This window comes from Myiozetetes cayanensis, unplaced genomic scaffold (genome assembly GCF_022539395.1).
Source record: "Myiozetetes cayanensis isolate MyiCay16 unplaced genomic scaffold, myiCay2020 scf12, whole genome shotgun sequence".
NCBI lineage: Eukaryota > Metazoa > Chordata > Aves > Passeriformes > Tyrannidae > Myiozetetes > Myiozetetes cayanensis.
The window spans coordinates 24142549-24159836 of record NW_026086826.1 but is presented as its reverse complement, the minus strand read 5'-3'; the positions used below and the strand labels follow the sequence as shown (position 1 = coordinate 24159836).

General features: G+C 61.1%; 1 protein-coding gene across 1 annotated transcript; it reads left to right on the top strand.

Moving 5' to 3' along the window:
- The first annotated feature begins 1658 nt into the window (after positions 1-1658).
- Positions 1659-16486, top strand: CRIP2 (cysteine rich protein 2). The gene is made up of 8 exons (XM_050307081.1): positions 1659-1813; positions 11402-11496; positions 13439-13496; positions 13978-14118; positions 14305-14373; positions 14813-14907; positions 15194-15251; positions 15396-16486. Exons 1-8 carry the CDS (start codon positions 1771-1773, stop codon positions 15461-15463), a joined length of 627 nt encoding a protein of 208 aa, XP_050163038.1. The 5' UTR covers positions 1659-1770; the 3' UTR covers positions 15464-16486.
- Positions 16487-17288: the final 802 nt, after the last annotated feature.

The following is a 17288-nucleotide window of genomic DNA, read 5'->3' as shown; positions in this document are numbered from 1 at the left end:
TACACATGCTGTTGGATGGATGCAGCCTCCCTCCTCCTCCTCCTGCCCCCCCCCAGCCCCCACGGCTGGGAAATCAGCTGAAATTTCCTATGGATCTGGACAATTTAGACGGCAGACCCTTTTCGAGATGTCCCTCATAGTGCAGGAGAGGAGCTGTTGCAGGCACAGAGATGCTGCTGGTGCTGTGTTGGCACCTGTCTGCTGCCATGGGCTGCTTTAGGGCTGCAGATACAACGGGTACCACAGAGGGACCCACTAGAGCGCCGTGGGGCTGTGCTGAAAGGGGCAGCTGGTCTCCCAGAAATCGACAGCTCCAAAAAAACCCCAGCTCTTGTCCTGCCCTGGTGGCTGCTGGCCTGGGCTGGGACATGTTGGCTCCATCGTGGGACACACAGGGTTCAGCTGCCCCTCCCAGAGGCTGTGAGGGGCTGGGGCGCCCCAGAGGCACCGCTGCCACCTGCCCTTGTGCGGGGACCCCGCAGGCCACAAAGCCACACATTGTTGTGACAGCAGCTGGGCGAGGAGTGACAGGGATGCCTGGGCTTTTTAACCCACCAGGGTGCACGGGCAATGGAGAAACCCACTGTCGAGCATCCCTGTCCCCTCACCCCCATGCAACTCGCCGGCAGGGTCACCCTGTCCCATCCCTGGAGCCTCGGGTTCCCTTCCTAAGCCTGTCTTTGCGCCGGGAGCCAGGCAGGCGCTTGGCAGCTGCACCAGCTGCCGGCAGAGAAAGGAGGAATTCTGTGACAATGGCGGCGGAGCAGAGCCAGGCTGCCGGCTGATGAATAATACAAGAGCTCTGCTTGCGGAGCGGCAGATGTCCTGTTTACCAACACCCGGCCCCAGCTTGCGGGATGGTGGTGCAGGGACGCAGCCCCAGAGCATCCCAGTCACGGACCCTGCTGCCCCGCTCGCCTCCTCTGGACACCCCCTCCCCTGCGCCCCCCACAGCCCTCCCCGTGGGGCAGGATCCGGCCGGGCGGGCACTGCGGGGCTCCCCCGGGTGCAGGGGTTCTGCACCCCACCGTGGGTCTCTCCTGCCTCGCCATGGCTTCGTAGCTCCCAGAATATCCTCGCCATGGCTTCACGGATCCCTGAGCATCCCTTTGCAGCCGGAGGGGTTTTTGAGACGGGAGTTTCCATGGCAACGGAGCGGGATGGCGCCAGGAGCCGGGGGACGCGGGCGCTGTGGCCGGACAGCCGATCGGGGCTGGGGCGGGTCCGGGCTGCGGGGTCCCGCGGGGCGGTGGGAGATGCCCGAGCCCCTCCGCGGGGGCTAGCCCGGGGCCAGCACCCTCGGTCACGCCCCGGGGTGCCTGCTGGCCGAAGGCAGCCGGGGGTGCTCTCGGCCGCTGCCTTCGGGGCCGCTAAAAACCCACAAGTCGCGTCGCTTGATTGCAACTTGTTTATCGTGTTTTGTTTTTTTTTTTCCCGGGCAAGGGCAGTCGGGAACACGCGCGTGCCGACTTCGGACTTTCCGGGTGGGGGACAGGACAGCGTGGGTTCTTTTCGCCCGCCAGGACCGGGCACCTGCTGCGCTGGGCCCGCGGCCGGCCGGGCCGAGCCGTGCCGGGCCGAGCCGCGCCATCCGGAGCCCGTCCGTGCCGGGCCGGGCCGGCGCTTGTCGGGCGGCCCCGCCCCAGCTCCCCCCGGGCGGCGGCGGCGGCGGGGCCGGTGGGCGGGGGCCGGGCGGAGCGGGGCGCACAGCGCGGCACATCACAGCACGGCTGGGCTCCGCGCCGCTCGGCTCCGCTCCGCTCTCCCGACATGGCATCCAAGTGCCCCAAGTGCGACAAGACCGTGTACTTCGGTGAGCGCATCTCCGGGGCCCGGCCCCTCGTCCCCTTCCCCGCGCCCAGGCGCATCGCCGGGACCTCAGCCCGGTTCTCCTGCCCAGAGCCGGCGCTCATCCCTGCCTTCCCCTTCCTCGAGTCCCGGTGCATCCCCGCCTCCTCTTCTCTTTATTCCCCCCCGGGATGTGTCCCCACGCCCGCCCTCCCCATGGCCGGCGCATCTCCCGGTTCCCTCTCCGCCGCGGTTCCCCGCGGGACGCACCCGGAGACCTGCCCAGCAGCAGCTGCTTCTCCCCCGGAGCCCCCCCGCAGCGGCCGCGAACCCTCTGCTCTGCCCCTCCGCCCCCCCGGGACCCTCATCCCCGGGCTGTGCCTGGGAGTGCTGCTGGCTGGCCCTGGGACAGGGGACACGAGGGGTGTGGGTGACAGGGGACCCCGGGCACCCTCCCCTGCTCCCTGGTTCGGACATGTGCCCGCACTGTGGGGTGCTGAGAAGGGGGTGGCTCACGTCCCCAGGCACCTGCTGGCTTGGGTAAGGGGAACCCAGCCCACCCCACACGGCCGGGGTGCTGGGCAGGGGGATCCCACGATCCAAGGGTCTCTTAGGTTGGAGAAGCTGGCGGTAGCAGGTGCAAACCAACCCTTCTCCCAGCCAGTTTCTTTGATTCCCTGCAAGCTTAGCCCCAGGTGTGCCATTCACCCCTCCCTGTCTGGCCTCGCAGCCAGCCCTCAGCGGGCTGTTCCCATCTGGGCGAGCTAATTAAGGGTTTTGGGGTTTGTACGGGACTTGTTCAAAGGCAGCGCCTGGGCTCGGAGGTCCATCTTGGCACGCCCGTGGCTGGGTTAGGGCAGCAGCGAGTCCCTGCAGGTTTCCGAGGGCCCTGCTAGGGGTTGTGGCTGGTCTCTGGGAACCGGGGATGGGGTGAGCCCCGTCGGGCACCCCGGGTTGAGCGCTGCCGCCCGGCTTACAGAAAGCCGGGGGTGGGTGGGTGGAGGTGGGAGCAGGGGCTGTCCCTTTGTGATTCCCTGACGCTCCCCATGGAGCTGCCCTAGCCTGCTTCCCCCTGAGCGGCAGTGCCCGGCCGGGAACCTCCCGGGGAGTGGCCTGACCCTGCTGGGTGAGCACCCTCGGGGTGGGCACCCGTGGGACTGTACTGCAGGCTCGGGATGGATCCAGCAGCCCAGGTTGCCTCCTGGGACCTGCTGGCCACGGCGTCCAGCTGGCCTGGAGCTGCCTCCTTGCACCCGTCCCTGCCCATCTCCCCGCTGTGCTCCGAGGTCCAGCCCCTGTTGCCTCAGTGCGTTTGTTTGGTGAAGAAATACCAAAAGGTCCTGATGGTGCCTGAGCACTGGAGGCATTGGTGCTTTCATTCCTTTCCGGCCATCTCCAAGTAAACACAGGGAAATAGGAATTTGCTGTCTTCCTCCTTTAAATAAACCTATTTGTGTGGGGGTGGGAAGGGCTCGGCCCCTTGGATGTCTTTCTTTGTGCGAATCTTTTCCCTTTTAAGCAGAAAATAGTGCCCGCCCAGCCAGCTGGGCACTGACCCGGGGTCAGGGTTGCTCCTCTCTCTCCAGGGATGAGCCTGCCCTGTTGGGGGGGTTGGGGCTGTGCTCAGGGACCCCCTGCCTTGCCTGCAAAGGCCGGGCTGTGCCAGGAGGTGAAGCACCAGCCCCCAGCAGTGCCCGTGCTCTTTCTCTCTCCCGGTCCTGGGGGCCTTGTGGGTCTCCTGAAGGGGTGGAACAGGGCTGTACCCCACCCCCCCAGCTGTGTGCCGTCTCTCTCTCCCCAGAAGGGTTTCTGTGGGTGCAGCGGTCCCTACCCAGGTCTCTGCTGCCTTGTGGCTCTCTGTTCCTGCCCCGCAAGGGGTGTTCACCTTGCCCTACAGGCAGGGAGGAGGCAGGTGCCTGGCAGCAGAGGAGTGGCAGCCCCTATCCCACACCTTCCCCCAGGAACTGCCACCCCTGCTGCCCCTAAGAGAGACTGGGGCGGGGGGGATGAGTTGAAACGGGAGCAAGCCAAAAAGTTCTCCGTGCTTGGAGCTGAGATAGGCTAGAGCATGTCCCTGCTGATGCCTTGAGCTTTTCCTTGAGGAACCGCCCAGGCTCTGGCAGAACAAACCTGGGCCCGTTTATTCAGTGCATACAAGCTAGATGCAAACTCTGAGCTGTCTTTCCGGGACACGGCTCCTGCGCTTTCCTCCTGATGGACCGCGTGGTTTGGTGGGAAGGTGATGGCAGCTCTGCGTCCAGGGTTTGGTATCGCTTGTGAATTCCTCGGCTGGCCCGAAGCTTAACGGGGAGGTGATTCATAAAGCCCCGCTTGTTCGGGAGTCTCCTTGCCTGTGCTGAATGAACGCTGGCAGCTCGTAACTTCTCGAATGCCTGGGATTGCAGCCGTGGGTCATGTGTGAGAAATGCCACCGTGTCCTGTTCCCAGAGCAGTGCCAGAGCGGCTGCCCAACGCCAGCAGTCGTGGGTACCTATGGAAAACTCATTTCCAGCATGCCTGTTGCTTCATGCTCCCTGGAAAAATCCAGTGGGCTCCTCCCTGTGCAGTCAGGAGGATGTGGGCGTTTCCTGAGCTACAGAATGAGCTTTTTTTCTTTAAAAAGCACAGGGAAATATAAAAATAGTTTTTTGGCTTTTTTTCCTTTTTTTTTTTTTTTTTTTTTTTTTAAGCAGGCTGAGGTCTGTGACATTGTTTCCAGGAACCACGGGGCTAACTTTCCCGCTCTGGGGAGGTTGGCGGGATGAAGTGAATGTTTAACTGGAGGAGCAGCACTGCTGGCGGCTGCAGGGTCGGCTCCCATCGCGCTGGCAGGTGGCAGCAGCCTGGGATTGGGTTTAGGTTATCACTTCTGGCAGGAAGCTCCGGAGGGACTGGAGTCTCCTGCAGCCAAACAGCCACACATATCCCTGGCTCCCTTTTGCACTGCTAGCCTTAAATGAGTTTTGCAGGGTCACCGGGAGCCCTGGCCAAGCCTTTCCGCCTCCTGTCCTTTCTTCCCAGGGAACTGCGGGGGACTGCAGCAGCAGGGGGTTTCCTATTTTCCCATCCCAAGCACGAGGCAGGGAAAAGCCCTGGGGATGTGGCAAGCACACGTGCAGCGGGGTCCAGCACTGGGCAGCTTTTGGGGAGCTCACTGCACATGCTGCAGAGTGTGAGGGCTGGTGGGAGGCGGCTGCACTGTTTGTTTGCAAAGGGGCATCCGAAAAGCAAGTGGGAGCCACTCATTAGCCCTCCAAGCTTGTCCCAGCTGAGTCTGCAGCCGTAGATTGGTTTGCTGGTGGTGTGCCAGAGGGGGACTAAGGACACGGACACATGCAGCTGGGAAGCAAGGAGGGTCCAAGCCCAGCAGGCTTCAAGGGGCCCGCAGCAGATGCTTAGCCCTGTGGATTGCAGCAGGACACGGGGTGCCATGAGGTGTAGGGTGCTCTCCCTGCAGAGCACTGCACTGGGAGGTCAGCCCAGCGAAATTCAAGCTGCAGAAGCTGCTCTGCAATTAATAAGTAACCGCTGTCCTTGGCTCCAGGCACTGGCTGTTGGGAGACAGTGGGGCAGGAGAAGCAGGAGGGCTTGATTTCCTTTACAGCTGTCCCTAACAAAGGAAGCGGCTCTTCAAGTGCAGCCGGTGTAGCTGTTGGCCCTGACTCACCAGCACGGAGCTGGCTGGGCTCCGGAAACCCTCTGCTCCCATGTCTCGGGGTGGCTGCTCTTGGAACGAGTGTAGACCTTGCAAAGTGGTAACTAAGGATGCTCCAGTTCCCTGCTCCCCGCACAGGGCCCTGCCGGGGGGAGAGATTCCTCTGTGGGAAGCCTGAAGAACAGGCTGATTAGCATGAGCTTTTCCCTCAGGAAAATAGCATGAGCTGTAGAAAATGATCTGTGAGAAGGAGGGATGGGATGGTGTGAGGTCTGGATCCCCTCACTCTTGTGTGCTGTGCTCTGCTGGAGCTGCTGGGGCTCCTGCAGAGTGTGGTGCCGGCATCGCCAGCTGTTGGGAGCGGTGCTGTTCCCGGTGCTGTTCCCGGTGCCGTGGGTGCTGGAGGCTTGGGGCTAGCAGGCAGTTCCCAGCAGCCTGGCTGGTCCTGAGTGACCACTGTTTGGTGTCTGCATTATGAAGTCCTGCACCCATGTCTCAATTACCAAGACAGGCAGAGACCTTTGTGTTCCTGTCCTCCTTCCCTGTCCCTGGCAGGAGCACAGGGATGGGGAGAGGCGAGGTGATGGGACTGGAAAGGAAAGGCAAGGAAAGGCGGAGCAGGAACGCCTGAACAACAAATAATGGAAAATCTGTCACTGCAATGTTGCAATCGAGTGTAGAGCCTGGAGTGTGTGCCGTGGTGCCATTTTTGGCTATGGTGAGATGGTGGTGCCCATTGCTCCTGCCAAAGGTCTTGAAGCAGCCAGGAAGGTGATGGTAGGGGATGGATCCTGGCACGTGGATATGGGGAGAACCTTCCCACCAGCTTGATGTGCACTTGCTGGTGGGGAGCACCAGTGCTGCAGATGCCTCTTTCTGAGCATCCTCTCCCACTGCTGTCTCTATTGCCCACAGCCCAGGGCCAAGCCTTGTTTGGAGCTGTGGGGGGCAGCAGGGTGGGGAGGTGAGTAGTTGTGGGGCTGGAGGGGCTCACTTTGACAGGCTTAGCTTCTCCAGCTTGTCCCAGAATCTTGCTCTTGCCAAATGGGCCAGGAAACTGTCTCATCCCTCTGGCACTGCCTTCCAGAGGCGGCATCTCAGTGTGCAGAGGGACCACTGTGCTCTGGACCAGCAGTTACCCAGGGAGTGGTTTGCTTGTGTGCCTGTGTGTGCCTCCCCTCACTGCTCTGGCCCCCTGGTCGTGTGGAGGGCAAGGGGAGCACCCCAGGCTGCCGGGGCTCCTGCTGCTGGCTGGGGTCCCACCTGCTGTGCCTCACATGTGGGGCTGCTGTGGAGCTGGAAAGCAGCTGATTTTTAGGGCTCAGCCCTGGCTGAACCCAGTGCCTGGCTAGAAACACTGCTGGTCCTCTCCCAGCACAAACACAGACGCAGTCGAGCTGCCTGACCTCAAATGCATTCTGTGCAGATGCTGCTTGATGAAGCCCTGCGGAAAATGGAGAGGGACTTGCTGGAGGCTGCCCTGGTCCTGTGAACCAGAGCAGGAGGTTGGATGCTCATAGCCAGAAAATTGCCTGCAGTAGGTGAGGTTCTGTCAGAGGAGAGGCAGGGAGCAGAGGTGTGTACAGAAGCCATGCTGTGCATTAGGGCTGTGTCTGGAAATCATACAATCTCCCTTGCACCCAAGTGACTCAGCTACATGGGGGCTTGGGTCCTGGGGAAGATCTTGTCTCTCCAGTCGGCTGGAAATGGGAGCCCCTGCCTGGGATATTCCTTGCTCCCCCTGGGCTGTGCTCTGTGGTGAGGCTGTACTGAGCTGGCTTTGTTGTGCACTTGGAGGGAGCCCAGCAAGCGAGTGGCTGGGGCTGGAGGGCTGCCTTGCCTTGCCTTGCTGCAGGGAAGCTAAATATATATGTCTTGGCCACAAAATCACGGTGCGGTGTAACCGTCAGCACCAGTGTGGGATGGGGGAGAGGAGCTGCCTGGCCATGCCTGAGGAGGGCAGGGGTGGGGACAGGGTGAGGGACCTGGAAGGCAATGCAGACCCTTTGGCAGGGCAGCACGGGTGGGATATGGCGTGGCAGGAAATCCTTACACTGTCCCTCCACCTTTTGCATCTCCTGGACACTTTGCAAGGAACCCGAGTTCTCAGCTTTGTTTTCATTTAGCCGGCTCCTTTCCCTGCACTTTTGTCTCTTATTCATTCCTTTGTGTTCCCAAGCAACTTGCTCGTGTTCCCAAGCAACTGCTTTGAAGTGTATCTGCTGTCGGTCTGACAGCATCCCTCTCCTCCAGGGATGCCCGTCGCTGGATCCCTGTGAGGATTTGCCATCCTTATTGTCAGACTGGGCTTTGTCAGCCCTTTCCCTCTGCCCTTCCAGGGCTGTGGTGGGATGGATGGGGCGCAGCCCAGCCCTTTGCAGAGATGCAGCTGCAGCTATGGTTGCTTTTGCTGAATAAGCCTCCGGCTGGGAGCAGCGCTGACGTCAGGCTGTGGAAATACCTGTGCGAGAGCCTGGAGCTGGCTCGGTGGAGCCGGCGGCACAGAAACTGGGAGGAGGGATGCTCCCTTCCCATCCCGAGAAGATGCGCTCACCTCTGGCCTGCGCCAGCTGCCTTGTCTGGGCACGGCAGATAATTACGGGATGAGCTGCCTTGTCTCTGGGGTGGGGCTGCCGCGGAGCTATGGGAACAGGCTGCCTTGACAGTCCCCTCTGCTGCTTTCCCGCTCCTGGCCTCTTGATTTTACCCAGCTCTGGTGCTGTCCTCGTCAGTGTGGGCTGCAGCCCCCGCGGAGCAAATCCGCCTCCCAGCTACATCCTGCGGCCGGGCACATCCCCGACCCTGCATTTCCCCCGGGGAGGTGTTTATTATGGATGGGCAGCCAGTGCCCACCCACGGCGAGGTGGGTAACCCAGGGCAGGCAAACCCCGAGTCACACACGTGTGGCAGAGGCCAGATTCCTGCAGCCCCGTACCCGCAACTCTGTCCTTCCGGAGGGTGCTGCACAGCTGGTTTAAATTCAGCTGGCTTGAGCGCAGCATCTTGCCGTGGGCTGAGCGTGCAAGTGCGGGGTCCAGCAAGCGGAGCAGGATGAGCGTGCCCTCTGCGTGTTGCTGGGAGGACGGGGGCACGGCATTCAGTGGCAGAGGCTGAGTGTGGTGTGACATCTGCACCGGAGCCCGGTGCCATCCCACGCTCCCTGCGCGGAGCTGGATGCAGCGCGGGCACAGCTTTGCCTCAGGCTGCTTTCGCGGTGCCGATGGTGGGGTGCGGAGCGGGGCTCCCCCAGCAGCGGGAGGATGTGGCCAGAGACTTTTCCTCTAGAGCTGATGCAATGCTGGAGCAGATGTGGCCGGGTGACAGGAAATCTGGGCGCTGGTTCTTTCCCTCCGCAGTGATTTATGGGATGGCGTGGCCGCGGCCGTGACGCCGCTGCCCTGGAAATGGGCTGGGGTGGCTCCAAGCTGCTTCCTCTGCTCGGCTCGAACAATGCCTCCTGGAAAGCCATCCCGGCTGTGCCGGTCCCGCACGCGTCCCCCGGGACTCCTTGTTTGCAGCCAGAGGATGCCTGACCAACCTCTGCGTGGCGTTTCCATCAGGAGGCAAGCGGCAGCCCCCGTGGTTCCCGGGCTGTCCTTGTGCCTCGGGAGCAGGATGGTGCCCTGGGCCACCTCTTCCCTCCTGCCCCATCTCCTGCCAGGGACTGTGGGTGGCACTGAGATCCCTCTTACCCTGCACGGCCCGGGGATGCCTTGCCGGGGGGGGTTTCATCCATTAGGGAGGAGCAGGGATTTACAGCTGCTGAAATATTATGGAGGGGGGGACGTTGGAGGGAGCATCTCCTATCGCGGGAGCAGGAAGGAGCTGGCGTGGGCTGTGGCCGCCTGTAATTGCAATGACCTCTGGAAAACATCCGTCGGGAGCTTCCTCCTTGCTTTGTACCCAGGGCCATGAAGGCGCTGGGTCGCGGTGGCGGGGGGAGCTGGGGATGACGCAGCCGCAGCGCAGCCTGGCCTGGCTGTGCATCCACTCTGACAAAGCCGAGTGGTTCTTTGGCCCTGAGCCTCTGGCTCAGCTTTCAGCCCATCACGCTCTGTTTCCCTCCCCGGTCACCCTGGGGAGGGACCTGATCCTGCCAGGGAGGGCTGGGAGGATGCAGGGCTCTTGCCATGGCCCCAGGGCAGCAGCACGCTGGGACCTCTGTGTCCCCCTTGCTTTTGGGGAGTACTTATAGCCTGGTAGTGGTCCTCTGCTCCCAGAGACAGATGAGGGCTACAGAGGAAAGGAAGGGCCCCTTCCTCGTGTGCTGCCTGCTGTGAGGGGCTGGAAGATAGAAGCCCTCCTGAGTCCCTGGGCTTGAGGACAGCAGGAATTTGCCCTGAGCTTTTGGCAGGCAGGCACAGACCCTGGCTGTGGTGGGGCATCCCTTCACCCTGCTGTGTGCTCCCACCTGGGTTTGATCCAACAGCTTGGACCCACGTGTGGCATCACCTGAGGTGGGTTTGGAGCTTCTCCCAGCTGATGCCAGTCCCCCAAGTCCATCTTCAACGTGCTTGCTTGGGGACGCCCTCAGGGGTCTCTCTTGCACCCTGGTGCAATGAGTGGCTCTGCCTCCTAGTGCTGCCCTCACCTGCTACTGGCCACCCTGCTGTGTGCTGGGATTGAATTTTTGGGTGGTGATGGCATTGTTTTGGCTTATCTTGGCCCTGTGGCGTGCCCTGGACGCAGCTGTTTGTCTTGGGAGGAGGGTGGCTCTGGAAACCCGGACCTGCCCTTGAGGAGCTCTTGACCCTTATCTTGACCTGATGCAAACAGGTGCCATTTGCTGAGGTCCTCAGGGGGGAAACCTGAGATCCTAGGGGAGGTCTTATTGTAGAGTGGGGCTGGCTCTGATTGCGCTTTTATTTGCTTGTTAAGTATTTTATTTGGCCCTCCTGATTTAGTTTTACGGTGGCTTTAACGGGCTCACACTGTTTTCCAGCTGTCTCTGCACATGTGCAGGGGAAGGGGAGGGCAAACGGGAATTGGTGGGGGGCACAAGGCAGCCCTCAGCCCCTCAGGGGCTGAAAGGGAGAGGGGATGGTGCAAGGCTGGGGATGCAAGGAGCACTGGCAGCCTGTGCTGCCTCCCAGGGTGCTTCCGAAGACATACAGGTTGGGGCCAGCCAGAGGGATTGTATTCCTTATAACCAGTTTCAAAGCATTTGCCCTCCCTGAATTTGCCCACTGATACTTTGAAACTGCTTTCAGTGCCCGCGGAGAGTTGCTCCGCAGGTTCCTGGCCGTGCATGGATGGTGTCGGCGCACCCAGATATCTGCACGCTGTGCCTGTTCCCGGGTGGGAAGTGAGGGGAGAGCACCCGCACGCCCAAGGGACAGGTGTTTTCCAGGGCCAAACGTCCATCCTGGGTGACAGTGGAGGCTGTCTGTCATCATGTCCTCCTGGGAGCAGCTCTGGCTGAGGGCTGGAGCTGTGGCTGAGGCTCCCTGGCGAGCCCGAGCAGCTGGGGGTGTGTGGGGGAGGCATGACTAAAATGGGTGGGGTGGGCATGGAAACGCCAAATATTTGAATGGGAGCAGAGTCATTCTGGGTAACGCGGCGGGTAAAAATAGACACAGGGAGTAGGAAGGAAAACGCTACCGTTGCTGGACTGGCTCGTGGGAAAGGGTGTCTGTGGGATGGCAGCTGGGTGGGTGTCCTGGTTTCAGCAGGGGTAGAATTAATTTTCTTCCTAGTAGCTGGTGCAGATCTTAGAGGGGGTCAGAGGCTGGGGGGGGCTGAATCCATGTCCCTCACGGCTGCAGGGACCCTGTGGGCTGCAGCAGAGCGGTCCCTGGTCCCTGCAGTGTGGCTGATGTGTGCAGCATGCTGGTGATCAGCCCCTGTCAAGTGCAGCCCCCCTCATGTGCAGCCTCCTGAGGTGCCTGGAGCCTGACTTCCCCAGGGCCTTTAGCAGGTGTTGAACAGTGGCTTACCCCTCGCTTGTGTTCCCTGCAGCCGAGAAGGTGTCCTCCCTGGGCAAGGACTGGCACAAGTTCTGCCTGAAGTGTGAGCGCTGCAACAAGACCCTGACCCCGGGCGGGCACGCTGAGGTAAGAGCTGCTGGGGCGGATGGGGTGGGAGCTGTGCTGGCATGCATGGGGAGCCTGGTAGGCTCTCCAGCACCCCAGCGATGGGGACTCCCAGGAATAGGGCTGGGGCAGGTGTTTGATGCCATGTGGATGGGCTGTCCCTGTGGCATGTGAGCCCAGGAGTGCACGCTGTGGCTTCAAGCGCTGCTGCTGCAACTCATGGTGCTCCAGAGCTCTCGTGCACAGCCCTGGAGAAGCCACAGAGTGGCACTGGCACCACATGTGGTGTCCCAGCTGTGCCACTTGGGTGTGGGTTCCGAGCAGCTGTGGCAGGGCTGGGCGTACCCTGGTAATCGCTGGAAACAGCTCCATTAACTGGGCAGGCTTGTTTGAGCATTGCACAGGCTTTGAAGGCGTGTGAGTGCTGAGAGCCTGCGTTACCTGTGGTTAAAAACCGAGCATGGGGACGCCTGGGTTGTCATGGTGATGCGAGCTTGGCCGTTGTGCTCTGTGTGCCCTGGGGCTTGTGCTGGAGTGTGTTCCCACTGCCACTGCCCAGCACTTGGGAGCATGACGGTGCCGTGCTGGTGGTGGCAGGTGCTCAGGCTTGGGAGCAACTGTGTTTTTCCTGCGTGACACCCCAGCATGACACCCAGTGCCCTGAGTTTGCACAGCACCTGTCATGCCACGGTGTCACCAGCTCTTTAGCACGGTTTTAGCAGGCAGCACAGCTGGGGAGCAGGCGGTGGTAGCAACAGCTAGTGGGGGAAGTGGGGCCTGTCTTACCAGGGAAAATGGGGCTGCATGGGTGGATCTGTGCTTCAGGCAGGGTTAAGCCCAGATTTGCTGCTTCTCCATATAAGGTTTGATTCTGCTCCCGTGGGGGATGGCAGCCAAGCCCCCACCAACTGTACTGACAGCAGATTTGGCCCTTCCCTGCTATTTCTCCCGCCTTTTGGAGGCTAGGTTGGAAAGGTGTCACAGGGAGACCAGTTAAATGTTTACCCTCTCCTCTGGCATGGTAACGCTGCAAATACACTGATATTTATGCCTTGCAATATTTTATAGCTGCTTTTGGCCAGCCCACAGCCTGCTCACTCCCCAGGCCTTACCTCCAGCCATCCCAGCCCTCGCCTTTGGCACAGCACTGCACAGGGAGGCGAGGGAAGGGGCTGCACCTCTACTCACCTACCACCCTGCCCGTTTTGGGCACAGAGTCCTTGCCTTGCAGCAGAGGGGATGGAGGGCAGGAGCACAGGGCAGAAGCGGGGCTGAGATGCTGAGTGGAGCCGAGCAGGCGTTGGGGTGGGTTCCTGCCTGAGAACTTCTGTGGGTTTTCTAGACAGGGCAGTGTGTGTATGGCAGCTCTGCTGGCCCCCTGCTCCAGCCACAAACACTCTTTCTTTTCTCTTGGACTCTGTTCCAGCTGGCCCATGAGAAAGGGCTGTGGGGAGCTCTGGGGCTTATCGCCTGCTTCGTGCCTTCCTGTGATAATCGCCCCAGACGATAGTGGGGCCGATAGCAGCTGGGCTGGGACCAGCGCCCACGCAGGGCCTCTGATCTCAGGCCAAGGCGAGGGGGAGGCGAAGCTCAGTGCTCTCATGGTGCTTTGTGCCCCCAATAATGGCCTGACTGTGCACAGGATGCTGAGAGGGCGAAGTGATACCTTGCTGGGTCCTGTTGGCACACCACTGGGTCAGGGCTCAGAGATGCCTCCTGGCTGAGCCAGCAAGGTGCTGGCGCTCCAGCCCCGTGGCATGGCACGCACAGAACAGCCTGAGTGTTTATACTGGTGGCATCTCTGAATGGTCAGATTAGGCTGTCACTTCAGACCTGCAGCTGGGTGTGTTTTGGGGTGTTGGCAGGGCCATGGTGGTCTCTGAACACCAGTGGGGGAATGAAAGCAATCCTGTGGGAACTGTGGTCACTGCTCAGCATCCTAACACTAACCCTCTCTCCCCAGCACGATGGGAAGCCTTTCTGCCATAAGCCCTGTTATGCTACGCTCTTTGGCCCCAAAGGTACGTCCATGCCCCCCAGGCCTGTGCAGCTGTGCTCAAGGCTGCAGGAGGGGCTAGGTCCCCTCAATCCCCACTGGTGGCCCCAGAAACATCCCAAGGGCCAGGCTAGCGTGGGCTGAGCATCAGGCCAGCAAATTGCAGTCCCAGCCCTGCTGTTCTGTTGTGCAGAGGGAGAGGAGAGCTGATGGAGGGAGGAAGCGAGGGAGGGAGGGATCCATCCTGACAACTGCCTTTTTTTTTTTTTTTTTTTTTAATGTAGAAAACAAATTCCTATTCAGACAGAAGGTGGAGTCACTCTCCTATCCCAGATGTGGCTGGAGAAAGCCTGGGTCAGGAGAAAGCAAGGCAGGGCTGAGATGCAGCAGTGGCTGAGCTGGCCCTTGGCTCAGTGGGGCTGGGGGAGGTGGGACAGGGGGCTGGGGGGAGGATGGCGATCCCAAGTGCTCCCAGGTTATCTCAGTCTCTTTCTGCCCCCGTGCAGGGGTGAACATTGGTGGCGCTGGGTCCTACATCTATGACAAGCCGCAGATCGAGGGGCAGACCGCGCCGGGACCCATCGAGCACCCGGTGAAGGTGGAGGAGAGGAAGGTGAATGCTGCACCTCCCAAGGGACCCAGCAAAGGTGAGGGGCAGGACAGGACAGGACAGGTGGCCTGTCCCTTCACCGTGTGGGCAGCCAGTCCAAAGCCACCTCATTTGGCAGTGGTGTGAGGTGCAGTGTTTGGGGGGGGGGGGGTTCTTCCACACCTGTGGGTCCTGGCTGAGATGTCCCACCACTTCCCATGCCCATGAGCTCTTTTTTTCCCAGCTTCCAGTGTGACCACCTTCACCGGGGAGCCCAACATGTGCCCTCGCTGTGGCAAGAGAGTCTACTTTGGTAAGGTGGTGAGCAGGCAGTGGGTGATGCCTCGCAGTGGCATGGCCCACGGTGCTGGGGCTCCGTGCAGGGGCCCTGGGGCATGCAGAGTGGCTGGGATGGGGGCTTGGGGTTGGGAGCGCAGAGGGATGTGCCTGAGGAGCCTTCAGGAGTGGGTCCTCTTGGATGTACTCCTGGGTGCAGGGCTTTGTCTGCATCACATCCCCTGCTGTGACCTCCCATGTGGGAATAGCTGTCCTTGGCCGCCATCTGTCACCTGCAAGGCAGCAGAGGGGGAGGAGAGATGTGGGAGGCTGGGTTGCACGAGGCTCTCTTGGGATTTTGAATGTGGAGGTGACATCCCCACACGGATGGTTGTGCTCCCCCTGAGCCTGGGGAGTGCTCCCCCTGAACATGCTGCAGGGAGCTGGTGTGACCTTCCCTCCTTGTCCCACTCCAGCCGAGAAGGTGACTTCACTGGGGAAGGACTGGCACCGTCCCTGCCTACGCTGTGAGCGCTGCAGCAAGACACTGACCCCGGGGGGCCATGCTGAGGTAAGAGTGTCCCAGCCCCAGGATCCCTGGCAGCACACACAGGGATTCCAGTGGTGTAGGCTGAGCTGAGCTGTGCCCGGCTGTCCCAGCTGGCAGCCCCTGCCTTTGCAGGAGGGCAGGGCTGGGAGGAGCAGCTCCTCAGCTCCTGGGAGAGTGCTGGGGGTGCTGGGCTGTCTGCAGAGATGAGCAGAGCAAGGAGACATACATGCCCAGTCAGGGGGATATGTCCTGGGGACTGGGTTTTCCTTGGCCCTGGGTGACATGCCTCTCTCTCTGCCCCACACAGCACGATGGACAGCCATACTGCCACAAGCCCTGCTACGGAATCCTCTTCGGGCCGAAGGGTGAGTGCCTGGGGACACGTGGGATGGGGAGCCAGTCCAGGGGCACGTGCCCTGCCTGGGCTGCCACTCTCGATGCTCGTGTCACCGCCCAGAGGGGACATCTTCCACCTGGGTCCTTACCTTCTTGCATCTTCCCTTGCGCAGGTGTCAACACTGGAGCTGTGGGAAGCTACATCTACGACAAAGACCCCGAGGCAAAGAACCAGCCCTAGATGGCATCCCCCCTCCTGCCTGCCTGCACGCTCTGTGCCCCCGTACTAACCTCCTGCTCACAGCCAGAGCAGACCCTCACCAGGCTGGCCACGGAGCTGTGCCCTCTCTGCTGTCTCCACAGCCCCGCCCCTGGGTTATATATCATAGTCTTTAATATAAGCTTCAGTGTTTAAAGGCAAAGATAGAAGGTATCTCTGGTGGTTCCCAATGCGCTCTGCCCTCCCCAGCCCTCCCACCAGCCCTCCCAAGCATGGGAGGCAGCAGGGCAGGTGTGGGGATGTCACCGTGCGCAGGGGACAGCAGGTGGCACCCAAGGGACTTGGGATGGTGGTGGCAGGAGGGTGCTCCATGCAGGCTCGAAGTGCTCGGGAATGGGGGCTGGGGATCAGGGTCCCCAGGCCTGTTCCTCACCAATTGCTGGGGTTGTGTGCCATCTGCAGCTCTGGCCTTCTGACCACCCCAGGCTCTGTGCTCTGGCTTCCCCTCTCCCCAGGGTGCACAGCTGATCCTCTCCACTGTTGTGTCTGGCACCTCCCTACGTCCCCATCCTTGAATCCCTGTAGGTGCACCCAGGAAAGTGCCCAACCTGCTCTGCTGGCTGGTTTAGGTTGGTGCCCTCCCCAGCCTGCCCCCCCTTGGAGGCAGAGCCTGTGCTGGGGAGCACCTGGCAGCTGCAGCCCTGGTGGACTGGGCTCTCCCCACCTGTGGAGGACAGAGCGCATTGGGTCAGGAGGCTTGGCAGCGGGATGCCCGCCTGCTTCCCAGAGCCTGAGGTTTCTTGTTGTTTATTTATAACCAGTTGTAAATGTGCCCCTTGCTTTGGAGAATGACACGTGCCCCCATCTCACCCGTCCACCCCTGTGCACACCCCCCCTGCTGCTGCCCAGGAGGCCAAGGAGGGGCTGGTGTGGGGACCCACAGGGGCAGTGAGCCCTGGGTGCCAACATCCTTCTCTCTCCAGGCTCCCTGTGCTGCTGCAGGGCTGACTTTTGTTATTTGCTGACAATAAAGGTTTTGAGAGATGCGTTGTGCAGCTCAGCTCTGGGCGGAGGCGGGGGAAGCTGTGCACACCACTGAGCATCCCTCTGGTCCTAGGACAGTGTGGAACCCTGCTACTATGATCCTACCCCAGGTGGCTCCTCCTCGGGCCACACCAAGCAGCCTTAGCCCCATCTGAGCCTTAGCTGCCCAGGCCAGAGCTCCTCTGGGTGCAGCACAAGCCATGGCTGCTCCTTAGGCTGTGAACACAATGGGCTTGTAGGAGGCTGTGCTGCCCCAGCAGCTGGGATGGGATGGGATCTTTGGCTTTGGAGGGTGGAAGACTATTGGGAGGGAAGTTACGGAGCAGGTGACACTGTTCTCCCTAGCTTGGGCTTGCTCAGCAGGTGCTGTACCTGAGCAGGGCTGCCAGTGGGAAAGCTCAGCCTGGCAGCAGCAGGGCAGGAATGCAGGGTCGGCCACTCCCCATCCCTGACCCCTGGGGGCTGCCAGGTCCCCAGCCAGATACCAGCACCGCTGCCAGGGCTGGTTTTAGACATTAGCTATTCCCCCTAGGAGCTCGGTGTCTGGAGAGCAAGGTACAGAGACTGGGGCTGCCAAGGCAAACACCAGCTCTGGGAACCGCTGCTCTGGCTCCTCCCTTCCATCACATTCTTGTAAGAGCCCTGTTATGCTGCCTGCTGGCTGTGCCCCCCTGGGGACCTAGGCATCCCTCTGGCCCCGTCTGCTGGGACAAATGGGGACCTGGTGTCTCTGCAATGTCTTGCATCCTTGGAGTAGCCCCAGCCCTGGAGCTGCTCCACTGCCATGAAAGAGAAGGGGAAG